The sequence below is a fragment of the Pholcus phalangioides genome, unplaced genomic scaffold (genome assembly GCF_987345545.1).
Source record: "Pholcus phalangioides strain wild (caught in Gottingen) unplaced genomic scaffold, Ppha-v1.0 ptg000172l_1, whole genome shotgun sequence".
In the NCBI taxonomy this organism is placed as follows: Eukaryota; Metazoa; Arthropoda; class Arachnida; order Araneae; family Pholcidae; genus Pholcus; species Pholcus phalangioides.
Genome location: NW_028301637.1, coordinates 5,260,301 through 5,276,512, shown reverse-complemented (window position 1 = coordinate 5,276,512; position 16,212 = coordinate 5,260,301). Strand labels below are relative to the sequence as shown.

The following is a 16,212-nucleotide window of genomic DNA, read 5'->3' as shown; positions in this document are numbered from 1 at the left end:
GTAAAATCAAATCAGCGCTATAAATTCACGTATTCTAATTCACATTATATTCATATTCTTTGATAGCATTAATGAACGTAAATTATGGAAACTCAGATGTTCTTGAAGTAACGCTAACCTTCTCTCGAAATGAGACGTTATCTCTAGATTCAGGTGGTATAAATGTATTCATCGCACTTGAAAACTCGTCAAATGAAAAAATATTGTACAATACAATTATTTCGCCGCACATGACCGTAACGTTACGTTACACATGTTCTTTCAATCAATTTGCAAAATAACACGATGCTGTGTGTGGCGGTCTTTCTGAATTTCTATGAAAAAATTTATTTGAATACACTGTAAGCAACATATTCTCCCATCGGCGTACATATTTTTTACAGTGAGATTTATTACGTAGGCGAATAATATTTAATGCATTTTATCTTATATATAAATGTGAAAGTATGTATGTATGTATGTATGTATGTATGTATGTATGTATGTATGTATGCTCTTTATACAAATCTACAGTTTTAGACCGATCGTCGCCAGATTTTGCATATATACCAAACAGGACCGGGATTGAGCCGTAGGCTACTTTAAAAGTTCGTCAGAGCTGGGCAAATGCCCGAAATGGGCGAAAAACTGTCGGGCAACAATGGTTTTGGGGGCCTCAACAATCACTTTCGGAACGTTTACTTTGGTTGCCGCGGTTTCCAACAATGCGTTTCAGACGTATATATATGCCTTTACAATGGTTTGTCACACCTTCAATTCTGTTATTATAACAGTTTATTCATTTATAACGGTTTGTCACTCTTTTCCAATCCTCCCAGTAATTGAAGAAAACCCGGGTATTTCTGCTAGCCTATATACAGGGTGTCCTGTAAGTGATAATCCGCCCATCGTATAGGTATAGTTTCAATTTAAAAAATGCTTAAAAGGCGGTTGAATAATATTCGCTGCACAAGCATTTCACCGAAGAGATGCCATTCACTTTCAAGCGATTACAGTTCCCGATTCGTTTAGCTTTTGCCATGACAATCAACAGAGCGCAAGGCCAGTTGTTAGTAGTGGCAGGTATCAACCTACTTGAGCCCTAGAGTTTTTCACACGGACACCTTTTCGTCACCTGTTCGCGTGTTGGTAATAGCAAAAATTTGTACATCTATACACCAGATGGAAAAAGAAAAAATATTGTGTATTCATAAGCGATTGCCTGAAGATTTTAATTAAAATATTTAAAAATAAAAGTAATTTTTTCTTACTTGATGCAGAAATTTTTTTGATTAAGAAATACGTATATAAATAATATATAAGCTATACGTATATAAATTTTTTACGGGGCGGGCATCGTCGCCGGGTTTCAGCTATGTTTCTCAACCACCGCCCATTGTATAGGTATAGTTTCAATTTAAGAAATACTGAAAATGCGTTCGAATAATATTCGCCGCAAGCTGGACACATGACGTCACCAACAACAGAGAACAACAACTACGACGACAAAACTGAGAATAAAAATACTGAAGTGAAGGAAACAACTCTGACCATCACAGACGCTCGCTCATTCTGATCACAATATTCTTCCACTGTGTAAGATGCCTCCTAAAAAGCGAGCAGCAATCGGAAAAATTTCGACTGAAGCGAAACGGTCGCGATTGGCAAGGAAAAATGAGTCTTCAGAGCGGACTAAACAAAGACAATATGCTAATCGAACTAGGTCCTCCACTTCCAGGACAAATGAGACTCCAGAACAAACTGAAGAACGCCTCTCTGCTAATCGAACTAGGGCCTCCACTTCCAGGACAAGTGAGACTAAAGAACAAACTGAAGAACGCCTATCCACTAATCGATCTAGGGCTTCCACTTCCAGGACAAGTGAAACTAAAGAACAAACTGAAGAACGCCTATCCGCTAATCGAACTAGGGTCTCCACTTCCAGAACAAATGAGACTCCAGAACAAACTGAAGAACGCCTCTCTGCTAATCGAACTAGGGCCTCCACTTCCAGGACAAGTGAGACTAAAGAACAAACTGAAGAACGCCTATCCGCTAATCGATCTAGGGCTTCCACTTCCAGGACAAGTGAAACTAAAGAACAAACTGAAGAACGCCTATCCGCTAATCGAACTAGGGCCTCCACTTCCAGAACAAATGAGACTCCAGAACAAACTGAAGAACGCCTCTCTGCTAATCGAACTAGGGCCTCCACTTCCAGAACAAATGAGACTCCAGAACAAACTGAAGAACGCCTCTCTGCTAATCGAACTAGGGCCTCCATTTCCAGGACAAGTGAGACTCCAGAACACACTGAAAAGCGTCTATCTGCTAATCGAACTAGAGCCTCCATTTCCAGGACAAGTGAGACTCCAGAACACACTGAAAAGCGTCTATCTGCTAATCGAAATAGGGCCTTCACTTATAGAGAGCATGCTTTTCAAGATCTGAAAAAAGCTGCATTTGCATACAATGCTGAACTTGATTATCACGAACATCCAGCAGTCTTGATTGGCCAAATGGAGAAGGTCTGTGTCCATTGCCAAGCTTATAAATGGGATGGTGAGGCGCCTGGGATGTGCTGCTCAAATGGAAAAGTCAAGCTGCCATTAATCAATCAACCACCTGAACCACTTCGCACTTTGATGGCTGGAACCACACCAGATTCCAAGCACTTTCTGCAAAACATCAGAAAGTACAACTCCTGCTTCCAAATGACCTCTTTCGGAGCAACAAAAGAAATTGGCGAGCCTGGATTCATGCCTACATTCAAAGTACAGGGACAAATTTACCATCTTTCAGGGTCACTGCTCCCAGGAACGAATGAAGAGCCGAAATTTTTGCAGATTTTCTTCATGGGAGACCAACATGCAGAAGCTCGACAACGATGCTCCAATATTCCAACCACCAAACAGCATATCGTCCGGGCGCTACAACAATTCCTCCACGAACACAATTCCTACGTGAATTTGTTCAAGACTGCTCTGGAGCGTATGCCAAGAGATGATTACCAAATAATTATCAGAGCAGATAAGACTCCAGTAGGCGCCCATCCACGGACATTCAATGCACCAACAATTGATGAGGTGGCGATTGTTATTGTGGGGAATGAATTTGAAAGCCGCGATATTGTTCTACAGAAAAGAAATAACAGGCTACAGAGAGTAACGGAGACTCATAGATCGTACGATGCTCTCCAATACCCGATCATCTTTTGGCAAGGCAATGACGGTTATAACTTTGGAATTACTCAGATCAATCCAACTACAGGCGACACGCTACCGGGAAAGAAGGTATCTGCCATGGACTTTTATGCATTCAGATTGATGAGAAGGGTAGGAGATGAAAATCATTTATTAAAATCCCGGCAGCTCCTCCATCAGTTTGTAGTAGATATGTACGCCAAAATCGAAAGTGAACGGCTACTCTACATCCGAACAAACCAAGAGAAACTGAGAGTAGATGACTACATTCATCTTAGAGATGCTATGGCCAATGACGCGAATCCAAATGAATTGGGGAGAATGGTGATTTTGCCAGCAACCTTTACTGGCGGTCCAAGACACATGCATGAGTACACCCAGGATGCAATGACTTACGTCAGGAGTTATGGTCGCCCTGACCTGTTCATCACCTTCACATGCAATCCACTTTGGTCTGAAATACAAGAGGCTCTTCTGCCTGCTCAGAAAGCTACAGATCGACATGACCTGATTGCCAGAGTGTTCAAGAGAAAATTAACAAAACTGATGAACGTCGTGAAGAAGTGCCATATTTTCGGAGAAACGAGATGCTGGATGTATTCAATCGAATGGCAAAAAAGAGGTCTCCCACATGCCCACATCCTCATCTGGCTGCGAGAAAAAATTCGGCCAACTGATATCGACAACGTCATCTCTGCCGAATTGCCTAATCCAGATCAAGATCCATTGTTGTTTCAGATCATCACCAAAAATATGATTCACGGACCCTGTGGAGCGCTAAACACGAACGCTCCTTGCATGATGAATGGTCAATGCTCCAAGAAATATCCACGCACAATGCTACAAGAAACACAGACTGGCCAAGATGGCTATCCTCTGTACAGGAGACGAAAGCCCGAAGATGGCGGATTCACCACAACATTGAAAATACGCCATGTAGACGTTAACGTTGACAATAGGTGGGTAGTTCCATATTCCCCAATATTGTCAAAAATGTTCCAGGCGCACATTAATGTAGAGTCTTGCCAGTCTGTAAAAGCCATCAAGTATATTTGCAAGTATGTTAACAAAGGAAGTGACCAAGCAATTTTTGGATTGGGCCAACAAACGAACGATGAGATTTCAACATTTCAATTGGGAAGATACATTTGCAGCAACGAAGCAATTTGGCGAATCCTCAGCTTCCAAATTCACGAACGCTACCCATCGGTTCAACATCTGAGTGTTCACCTTGAAAATGGCCAGAGGGTGTATTACAATCCAGAAAACCTCCAAGCAAACAACTTGCAACAGCCACCAAAGACAACACTGACCGAATTCTTTGAATTATGTAAGACCGACGTATTTGCCAGAACACTTTTCTACTGTGATCTTCCCCGGTTCTACACATGGAATACATCAAGCAAAAAATGGCAGCGACGCAAACAAGGAACTGATGTTGCAGGACATCCTGGGGTTAAATCATCAGAAACACTTGGCCGCATTTATATTGTTCATCCGTCAAGTGGCGAATGCTTCTTTCTGCGTATGTTGCTTCACATCATCAAAGGACCAACAACATTCGATGATTTGAAAACATTTAATGGTCAAGTTTGTGCAACCATGCAAGAAGCATGCCAAAAGCGAGGATTGCTGGAAAACGATGACCACTGGGATTTGGCAATGACTGAAGCTAAAATCACTCAATCTGCCATTCGTCTAAGACATCTTTTTGGCATTCTTTTATCTACCCAATCTGTGTCAAATCCACTTCAATTGTGGGAAAAATACAAAGATGATCTCAGTGAAGACATTCTTATGAGAATCAGACGGGAAAATCCAAATTTAGAAATTGAATTTTCACCAGACATGTACAATCAAGCTCTCATCCATTTAGAAGACCTTTGTTTGTCAATGGCTGGAAAAGACCTCAGACAGTGCTCTTTGCTTCTTTCACCGCAACGAACTAACACCAACAATCTCACTCATGAAATTATGCGGGAGAGAAATTACGATGTTAATGAATTACAGTCATATATTGCAGCGAAAGAACCACTTTTAACTTTCGACCAAAGACAAGCCTACAATCAAATTCAGCAAACGATTAACGATGGAAATGGCGGCATCTATTTCCTCGATGCTCCCGGTGGCACTGGCAAAACGTTCCTTATCAATTTACTTTTGGCAAAGGTGAGACAACAAAAGAAAATTGCAGTAGCAGTGGCCTCTTCTGGCATAGCCGCAACACTACTAAATGGAGGTCGGACGGCACATACCGCCTTCAAATTACCACTGGACTTGAACCATAACGAATCTCCAGTTTGCAACATTTCCAAGGGAACAGGCCCAGCAAAAGTGTTGCAAGAGTGCAGCCTCATAGTTTGGGATGAGTGTACAATGTCTCACAAACGGGCCCTGCAATCTGTCAACATGTCACTTAAAGATCTGCGAGGAAATCAGCGGCTCATGGGAAAAGTGGTTGTTTTGTTGGCTGGAGATTTTCGTCAGACTCTGCCTGTAGTTCCGCGTTCAACGCCAGCTGATGAATTTAATGCTTGCCTCAAATCATCAACACTCTGGCACGAAGTTAAAAAATTATCATTATCCACCAACATGCGAGTTCAACTGCAAAATGACTCAGCACTGCAATCATTTTCACATCAGTTGATCAAACTTGGCAATGGAAGAATTCCCGTAGACCCAAGCACCGGACTGATTACGTTCCCAAATGGATTTTGCCAGTTGTTAAATTCAGTTCAAGAACTTGCAGACAAAGTTTTCCCAAATATTGAACAAAATCACCGAAACCATGAGTGGCTTTGTGAGAGAGCGATTCTGGCACCGAAAAATGACAGTGTGAACAAAATCAACGAAAAAATCCTAAAAATTATTCCAGGAGACTCCAAATCTTATAAATCGGTTGACACTGTCACAGACACAACGCAGACAGTTCTGTATCCTGCAGAATTTCTGAACTCTTTGGATATTCCGGGTGTGCCACCACACAACTTGACCCTCAAAGTCGGAGCACCTATAATGCTTTTAAGAAATTTGGAGACACCGAGACTCTGCAATGGTACCAGACTCTGCGTGAAGAAATTGCTCAATTACATCATCGAAGCAACAATTTTAACTGGATGTGCCAAAGGAGAAGACGTCTTCATTCCACGTATCCCAATTGTCACTGAAGAAATTCCATTCACTTTCAAGCGATTGCAGTTCCCGGTTCGTTTAGCTTTTGCCATGACAATCAACAAAGCGCAAGGCCAGTCGTTAGCAGTGGCAGGTATCAACCTACATGAGCCCTGTTTTTCACACGGACAGCTTTACGTCGCCTGTTCGCGTGTTGGTAATCCCAAAAATTTGTACATCTTCACACCAGATGGACAAACAAAAAATATTGTGTATCCACAAGCGATTGCTTGAAGTCTTTAATTAAAATATTTAAAAATAAAAGTAATTTTTTCTTACTTGATGCAGAATTTTTTTGATTAAAAGAAATAATTAATAAGCTATACATATATATAAATTTTTTACGGGGCGGGCAACGTCGCCGGGTATCAGCTAGTATATATATATATATATCTTATATATAAATGTGAAAGTATGTATGTATGTATGTATGCCCTTTATACAAATCTACAGTTCTAAACCGATCGTCGCCAGATTTTGCATATATACCAAACAGGTCCGGGATTGAACCGTAGGCTACTTTAAAAGTTCGTCATAGCTGGGCAAATGCCCGAAATGGGCGAAAAACTGCCGGACAACAGTGGTTTTGGGGCCTCAACAATTACTTTCGGAACGTTTATTTTGGTTACCGTGATTTCCAACAATGCGTTTCAGACGTGAATATATGCCTTTACAATGGTTTGTCACACCTTTAATTCTGTTATTATAACAGTTTATTCTTTTATAACGGTTTGTAACTTTTCCAATTTAATTGCAGAAAACCCGGGAAGCGCCGGGTATTTCTGCTAGCCTATATACAGGTTGTCCTGTAATCCTGTAAGTGATAATGCGGCCTTTATCTCATCAACCGCCCATCGTATAGGTATAGTTTCAATTTAAAGAATGCGTAAAAGGCGTTTGAATAATATTCGCTGCACAAGCTGGACGTATGACGTCGCTAACAACAGAGAACAACAACTACGCTGACAAAACTGGGAATAAAAATGTTCAACGCCAACTGATGAACTCAATGCTTGCCTCAAATCATCAACACTCTGGCACGAAGTTAAAAAATTATCATTATCCACCAACATGCGAGTTCAACTGCAAAATGACTCAGCACTGCTATCATTTTCACATCAGTTGACCAACCAGTAGACCCAAGCACTGGACCGATTACGTTCCCAAATGGATTTTGCCAGTTGTTAAACTCAGTTCAAGAACTTGCAGACAAAGTTTTCCCAAACATTCAACAAAATCACCGAAACCATGAGTGGCTTTCTGAGAGCGATTCTGGCACCGAAAAATGACAGTGTGAACAAGATCAACGAAAAAATCCTAAAAATTATTCCAGGAGACTCCACATCTTACAAATTGGTTGACACTGTCACAGACACGGCGCAGACATTTAGTTCTGTATCCTGCAGAATTTCTGAACTCCTTTGGATATTCCGGGTGTGCCACCACACAATTTGGCCCTCAAAGTCGGAGCACCTATAATGCTTTTAAGAAATTTGGACACACCGAGACTCTGCAATGGCACCAGACTCTGCGTGAAGAAATTGCACAATTGCATCATTGAAGCGACGATTCTAACTGGATGTGCCAAAGGAGAGAAGACGTCTTCGTTCCACGTATCCCAATTATCACTGAAGAAATGCCATTCACTTTCAAGCGATCACAGTTCCCGATTCGTTTAGCTTTTGCCATGACAATCAACAAAGCGCAAGGCCAGTTGTTAGCAGTGGCAGGTATCAACCTACATGAGCCCTGTTTTTCACACGGACAACTTTTCGTCACCTGTTCGCGTGTTGGTAATCCCAAAAATTTGTACATCTACACACCAGATGGAAAAAGAAAAAATATTGTGTATCCACAAGCGATTGCCTGAAGTTTTTAATTAAAATATTTAAAAATAAAAGTAATTTTTTTTTACTTGATGCAGAAATTTTTTTCATTAAGATATAATTATTAAGCTATACATATATAAATTTTTTACGGGGCGGGCAACGTCGCCGGGTATCAGCTAGTATATATATATATATATATATATATATAATTGATAATAATTGCATTTTAATTGTGTTGCTGTATTTTAGAAATATATGACACACCCGTATTTGTTACGGGCATCTTTTTCTAAACTCCCTCGTTGGGCATTTCGCCTGTTGTCGCGCTGCCCATAGAAAGGATTATGGTTGCCTTATTTTAAGGATGATATCTTCTCGATTTCCCCAAAATAAAAATCGGATTTCTTTTCAAACGTATCAATTGTGTTAGAATCCAAACGAGGTAAGCTATTTCTGTTGATGTGCATGTGAATTTTTTGGAATTTAATTGACCATATCATGTATAAATAACTATAATTAGACAAAGACACGTGATAGACCTTAGATTGCAGCTGATAACCTTAGCAATATATAGCAGAGTATCATATTTAAATTTTAAAACGATGCAATCAAAAGAATTTTAGAAATCATGTTTCTAACTCAAGTAATATGTAAAAAAAAAAAAAGCTTTCTTCGTAAAACATGTCTTACAAGTTTTTATGTACGGATTAGTTGCATGTAAAAACGCAACACTTAAGCGAACGTAAACACTAAAGTTCGGTTCTAAGCATCATATAAACAAAACAAGGAGAGTTTTGGAATCACTAAAAATGGGGACTTTATAAAACTAAAAATCTGTATATTCTCCCAAAATAACCTTTTAAACGTAGACGAATAGCTTAAGTCACTCCTAAACGTCAGTTTTCTATTCAACAGAAACTATGGCACAGGTGAGTTGTGAGTTCAAGAGATGCAAAATATTTCGTAATGTAAAGAATGTAAACTGAGTGTTGTGACATTTGACATCTCTCAAGTGGCAGTTTTACAGTGTTCAACAAAAAATTTAGCAAATGAGTGAACGTGGTAGGAAATTCACTGGACTATTGACGATGTATATATTCCTTGAAATGAAATTGGGGGAAGGGAACGTTGTGCCGAAATGAAAGCCCTTGGATTCCGGACAGGACGTAGCATTCATTGTCCACAACCATCGGTTGCTGAAACGCTCTTCAGGTACATTGGGAAATCCAATTGTCCAATGGGAAAAACATTTCTCTCTGGGCAATACCCTAACCCCAACCTTTTCCCCATTATTTGGTTAACGTCGGTGCTGTTTGTTTCTTCCTCCCATAATGTTTACCATTTAACGAGTGCGGCTTTTCTCTCATTTCCTTGTTGCCGGTCATTGGGTCGGAACCTCTTACTCTTATAAACATTTTTTTAAGTCGGTAATGTAATAGAGAAATAATATTATACTCCCCATAAGGCTTTGAGCATGAACACACGTCAGAGTCATCATCAACATCACTTCAAAAGACAAGCACGGGACGATACCTACAAAAATACATGATAAAAATGCCGATTTCACTGTGGAAATGCGGAAATTTAGTAGAGTTGTTGTTCTTCGCCACGCACGTCAATAATTTCACAAATTTATATTGAATCCTTGATTTTTGAAATGTTGAGTTTGCTTGGAGATAAGAAGTTTAAAAAAAATTAAATATGAAATTTGAAGCCGGTCCTGATATTGAGTTGCGAAATGGATGCAATAATATTGATTTCAACTTTTTGTTTTACCAAGAAAATTGACATCTCTGTATTATCTTTTAATATTCAACTGTCCTATAGTTTAAGATTTTGAAATACCATAATAGCCCGTAGATAACACTGAAAAAATTCCGCAACCTTAATTTTGGCGTTTTTTCTAATTAAAGTTTCACATACCCTTTAACATAGAGAAAAGTTCAAATATCATTAAAAATACTATTTAACCGTTGATTTATTAGAAATTTTCCCTCGCATTTTTGATTAAATATGCTAGCATAAAATTTTACGTATAATATATATACTCTAATACCTTAATTTTTTTAAAACTTTCAAAAAGTGCATTAAGAACAGCTTGAGCGGATGATAAAACGACATGACATCAATGTAACCATACAAAATTGAAATTAAAATGAAGAAAACGTTTCATTTCATGAAATGAACTAAAATATTGAAATTTCATTCTCTCATTCTTATTTGAAATTTAATTTAAAATTTAAATTTTCATTTTTTATAAACCAAATATTTATTAATGGATCTGAAAACTCTTTTAGTTCATTTTCTTCAATTTGTTTTCAATATTGTATGGCCACATTGATGTCATGTCATTTTATCATGCGCGCAAGCTGTTTTTAATGAGTTTTTTTTTTTTGTTGAAAATTTCAAAAAATTGAGTATTAGCGATACATAAAATTTTATACTGGCATATGATAGCATATTTAATCAAGAATATGTGAAAAAAATTTCTAATAAATGAATGGTTGATTAGAATTTTTAACGATATTTTAACTTTTTCCCATGTTAAAGGGTACGTGACCCCTTAAAAACAGACATTTAAAATAATAAATATTAAAAAAAATTCTTAATATTTAGCGCCTAATCATTAACGAAAGAAAAATCTATTCATTTCTTAAATATAGATTTATTTCCTCAATGCGTCTGAGGAAACCGCCATGTTGGTTACCGTGGATACAGTTTGTTTGTCCCTCTAACACTTTGCATGAAGGAAGAATCAAGCATCACGTGATCTAAAAAGTATTATATCGGTTCGTGAAAACTTCTGAAAAGTAAAATCATTTGTCCGTCAAAACGGTATTTACGGAATTCTAGAATTTTCATAACGTTGCGAACAATACAATCCATCATTTACCATTTACCGCAGTGATTTATGTACTAGGGGCTCCCATGAACCAGGGGCCTGGCAGATTCTGAAGGAGCTACGGATGAAAATCAAGTGGTAGGGGGGAAGCCATGACATCAGATTGAGGCGGGCTACATTGAGCTGTGGGGAAAAAAAAATCTGATATAAAGAAATAATGATTTTAAATGAAGTAATTAAGGAGGAAAATCAGATTACTTCCAGAATTCATCAGAACTGCCAATACACAGTGCCGTCTTAGCACATGGGTCACTTGGTCAAGACCCGAAAGTACAAATGAGGCCTCATGATTATGTAATACGGGTAAGATTTTCGAGGCGTAAGCATTTAAATTACTGAGCAGCATTTCAAGTCAGATTAGGGGAGAGGAGCTCAAAAAATTTTCTTTGTCTAGGGCAGTGTTTCCCAAAGTGGGAGATGGAATGGTCCAGGGGGGGGCGATAGAAGCTACGGACTTAACATAGGATCCTATGGGTTGAGAGAGATTCACTTGAATTGGGGGGCGATGAGAGGAAACAAATTGCTTATGAAGGGGGCGATGGAACAAAATGTTTGGGAGACTATGGCCTAGGGAGAGGGAGCATGCCGCTCTAAAGATCAAAGAACCTGGAAAATCTCAACACATAGTATGACCCAAGGGATTGGTCGATTGGGTCATACCCATTGTCCATGAAGGGGGGATACATGATGAAATTTGGTCTTATGATTTTCGAGAATATATATATAAGTTACATATACCTATCCTCGAAAATCCTAGAGAATGGGTATGTAGATATGTTAGCTGAAATACTTCCAGCTAAATACAGGGTCCTGCAACGTGACTTTGGCAGGCACCAAGAGTTTGAGACGGATCTACATAGAACTCCACAAGAGAGAGGATCACTATACTGGGTTTCAAATATCGACCCTGTTTAGTTCAATAAAGAATTGTATATGGAAGTTCTCGCTTCTATAGATGGGAAGGAGGGCAAGAGGAGAAAATATGGTCCAAAGGCCAGGACGAGAAAAGGTTAAGAAATATTGATTTCCTATGGCATTTTAGATCAACTGAATTGAAAATGCATCTTCGGTCTGCTTGAATAACTTTTCGGGAATGACGTATCGAAGAGTTACATTAGCCATATCAGCATTTCCCAAAGTGCTTCCAACCATGAACGATTCATTATTGCATGAACGCGCTTTGCGTTTCAATTTCTAGTTTCCATTTCCTTCATTGTAAATGTTAAATATAACATAGTAATAATTCCCTATTACATCTTGTCGAAACAAGATTTATTTCATTTACGATACCATTTAAATTATCATAAACGGATTCAAATATTTTCCGTGAGAAAATTTCTAAATTTACTTTTATTTTCCTGAGGAAATTAGATTTGAAATTTTTATCTATGATTTGTGAGTTCTGACGTCTATTAGGTTTATTATTCCTTTTATAATAGGAAAAATGATCGTGAGAAACTTTAGTTAAGCACAGTTAATACGCTGAATAACTGTGAAAAACGCTTTTCCAAATCTCATATTTCTCAATAGCCGTATGATTAACTCTATTCCGAGAATCAATCACAGTCGCTATACATTGAAGTAAAAAATGTATCTGTACTAAGCTCTTGTGGGAAAAAGTGTTCTGAGCCGGAGAAAGTTACTGATAACTGATTGATTGGCGTATTAACTATTAGTCAAACTCGATTATAACGACATCGGAGATTCCGTAAAATTTTGTCGTTGAGAGGTTCGTTTCATAAGTAAGCGAAAAAATGGTATTTTCAGCCGCCTGACGGTCCAATGGTTCGGGAACTAACTTCTGACTGTGCAGGTCTGGATTCGAATCACGGTTCCGATATGGATCCCTGGACAGATCTTACGGAGCTCTTGGGAATACGTAAACATCACGTTATTATTGTTATTAAAACTTTTGGGCTAATCCTATTTTATTTCTGAACATCGTCTCCTTGAAACTCCGCACACTTTTTCTCCAATTATTTTCACATTTCCATATCCCGCCAGAAAATTTAATTTTCTCTGACTCCTCAAAATAGTCGTGTACAGCTGCGATGGCTTCTTCATTTGAAGAGAAAAAATTCCCACCAGGCCAAACATTCAAGTTTAGAAACAGGAAAACGTCACATGGAGCCCAATTCTATAGAATTCAGTGGATAAGAGATTGGTGTAAAGCTTAATTCACACAATTTCGCCATTGCAATGGTGGGTATGTGAGACGGAGCATTTTTCTAGAGAAATGGAGCTTTTTGTGTGTGTCAATCTTGGCCGTTTCACTCGCAGTTGTTCTTACAAATTTCAGTGAAGTATGGCACAATGTTCTAATATTATTGTGCGATACTCCTGGAAGTATTCTGTGTAGGATTGTGTGCGCGTGCCAAGAAAATAATTAAAATTTGTGGTCATCATTTCCAGCAGACAGCAGCTTCGTCGATGGGCGCGCGTCCCGTTTAAATTCGTTGATCCAAAAATAAATGGTCTTTATTGATGGTGCAAAGTCCCCACGAACTTATTTTAATCCGGCTTTGATATGGGCAGTTTGAAATTATTTCAGATAAAAGTGTTTTTTCACTTCACAACACTTATCATTATACATTTCCAGAATAATTGCTACAACTCGACTATTGGAACTTTGTGCTCTCACTAGTTGTGACGGGTTTGTTTTGAAAAGTCGTATTTATACAGATGTAATAATTTGAAAGCTATGTCATAGATATTTACCCTATTTATTAAACGACCCTCGTATAACCAAGATGCCGTTACAGCCGAAATTGACATTTACAAGACCTTTAAAATATATGTTTGCTACTGCGATTGGATCACATATTCTATGACCAAAAATGTTTGTTTAGATGTCTTATATCACCTCTTAAAGTTTATCCCGTGAATTTAGAATCACCCTGTATTTCATAATTAATATTCTTTCATACAAAAGATCTCGTCTTCAAAAACTCATCAAAACTGTTCATAATTGCTGTTATGTAAGTCCAGAGCCTTCTGGTAAGATCTTTTGGCGTCATGGCATCGCCAAATCATCGCACCTGCGCAGAATTCGCCAAGTTTGCCGTCAATTTGGCGAGATTTATAGAGAATGAATATTTACAGATGAAAGATATAATTAATGATAAATAATGATCGATTTTTATAAAGATAAATAATATGAATTTTCGTGACAATATTTTTTGATGCCCGTTTTAAAGCACTGATAGTGGTACGTACAGACAGATAAATAAATTTTATTTCTTCTTAGTGGATGAAATTTCTGCCAAAACAAATTTATACTCGCGTATGCGCAGAGAATATAGCATACTTGGCCCTAAATCAACCTGTCAATAAATCTAAAGAAATCTACATGACAGACAGAATTTTATACAGATTGAAATTAAAATGAATACATTTTAAAAAAAGCATTAAAAACTGCACATGTCATGGTTAACGAACTGGAGAAACTACGAGACACCCAGGATCTATCACAAGCAACAACGTAAGCACTTCAGCCCTGAGGCGGGACCGATCATCTCCGTCAAAACCAAAATTGCACACCGATAATAAATAATTATAGAGAAAGTTGCATGAAATCATGTCGCACAAAAGGCGCAATCAGAAGTTTGATCGATTAAGGATTGTATGAGAGAAGGAACCCATTCCGCTTGGACAGTTCAGTCTACCCAGTCTAATTCGATCTTGAGCACTGTTGAAAATTTCTTCGGAGCTTGATTGGATTACGGATTCATCCTGATCCTCGCTGCAAACAGTGCCTGCCACCTGACAGCACGCTGGTGGTCACAACGAACGCTTCAGTCGCAACGAACAACTACTACAGTCGAATCCCGTTATAACGAACTCCAAGAGACCGGAGAAATCACTTCGCTCTAAAGAAATTTCGTTATAAAAGAATTCCAACTTTATCCATTGTTCCTACGTTAGCTTATCTGGGGGATTAAAAAAGTGTTCGTCAAAACGAGATTTTCGCTATATCGGTATTCGTTAAAACGGGATTCGACTGTACTACTAAGTCAAATTTCAGTCGCAACAAACTGAAGTTTGGAATAACTGGTCCAGATAAGAAATGCAAATGTATCGTAAGAAAATAACACACAACGTGATTTTCCGAATGACACTTTCGGCGCTATTATGGGTGAATTGGCGAGAAACTACGCATCACTCAAACAAAAAAAATAAGGTGTTGTGTCCAAACAAATAGCTACAAAGCATAAGAGCACCAAATTTCGAATCTTTTTCGAAATTTAAAAAAATACGGAAAATTGATCGTATATTACAATTAGACACCTTATACTGTATACATTCATGTAAATACAAAGGCCACCAACAAGCAACTTGCCTAACGAGGTGGCGGGAAAAAAAACGCGGTGGTGCTCATAACAAACTTCATAAGCAAATTTGTTCGAAAAGGCAGTATGGTGAGAACATAGCAAATTACTATCGTCAATAGAAATATAATGAACGTAAATAGTCCGTTTGATCAGGAAGTCCTTGTCGAAACCGATATCACAAATAATGATCAGAAAATCAATTTGATATACAGTATTTTTACCTAGTCAAGGGCCGTACAAAACCACCTCGCGGGCAAGCGTTGGCCACCCCTGTATCATATCTTAAAGACGAGAAAATTGACATTTACATTTTCAGTCTTTATTACCCACATTCCAATATGCACCGGTTCGTTCCGCAGAGGAATATGGACGAGGTGCACGTGTGGTTTAGGAAGAGTAACCAGTACCGTAACTGCCTATTCCTGCGCAAGAAGGTCCCTTCTGGCCCATTCTCGGTGCCTAAACGGGCCACTCTGGGCCCCTCTTCTAAGTGGGCTCTGTGCGGGCAAACATTGCACCTGCCTAGTTACGGAAACTGCTAGTAATAGTAGTCTTTATTAACCAGTAACAAAGAAAAAAAGAATCGAAGTTGAAAAATCAATCTTTGAAATTAATTCCTCGATATTCCAAATGGGAAATAGTAATAATTGTAGTTTTTCTTAAATCTTCTCTTAGCACCGGATCATTATGTCCGCGAGGTTTTTCAACGCCGACAGGTTATTTTGCGATTGCCATAAGCTTGACCTCGATCTCAGTCGGTAAGAAAACACGAAGAGTCTTTTTTCCCCCTGAAGGTC

General features: G+C 38.6%; 2 protein-coding genes across 2 annotated transcripts in view; both read left to right on the top strand.

Annotated features, from left to right (window-relative positions):
• LOC149063619 (uncharacterized) overlaps nucleotides 1-16,212 on the top strand; it is a 70,972-nt gene that overhangs the window by 16,356 nt on the left and 38,404 nt on the right. The window lies entirely within an intron of this gene.
• Nucleotides 2,499-16,177, top strand: LOC149063620 (uncharacterized). Its single transcript, XM_089255702.1, has 2 exons — nucleotides 2,499-5,678; nucleotides 16,091-16,177. The coding sequence occupies exons 1-2, from the start codon at nucleotides 2,499-2,501 to the stop codon at nucleotides 16,175-16,177; spliced, it is 3,267 nt and encodes a 1,088-aa protein (XP_089111828.1).

What these genes read in the sequence shown, in the direction of transcription:
- LOC149063620 (XM_089255702.1), top strand. Translation starts at nt 2,499, where the DNA reads ATGGAGAAGGTCTGTGTCCATTGCCAAGCTTATAAATGGGATGGTGAG. An exon ending in ATTTTCGTCAGACTCTGCCT is followed by an intron (nt 5,679 to 16,090) that starts GTAGTTCCGCGT and finishes ATCTTCTCTTAG; the next exon opens with CACCGGATCATTATGTCCGC.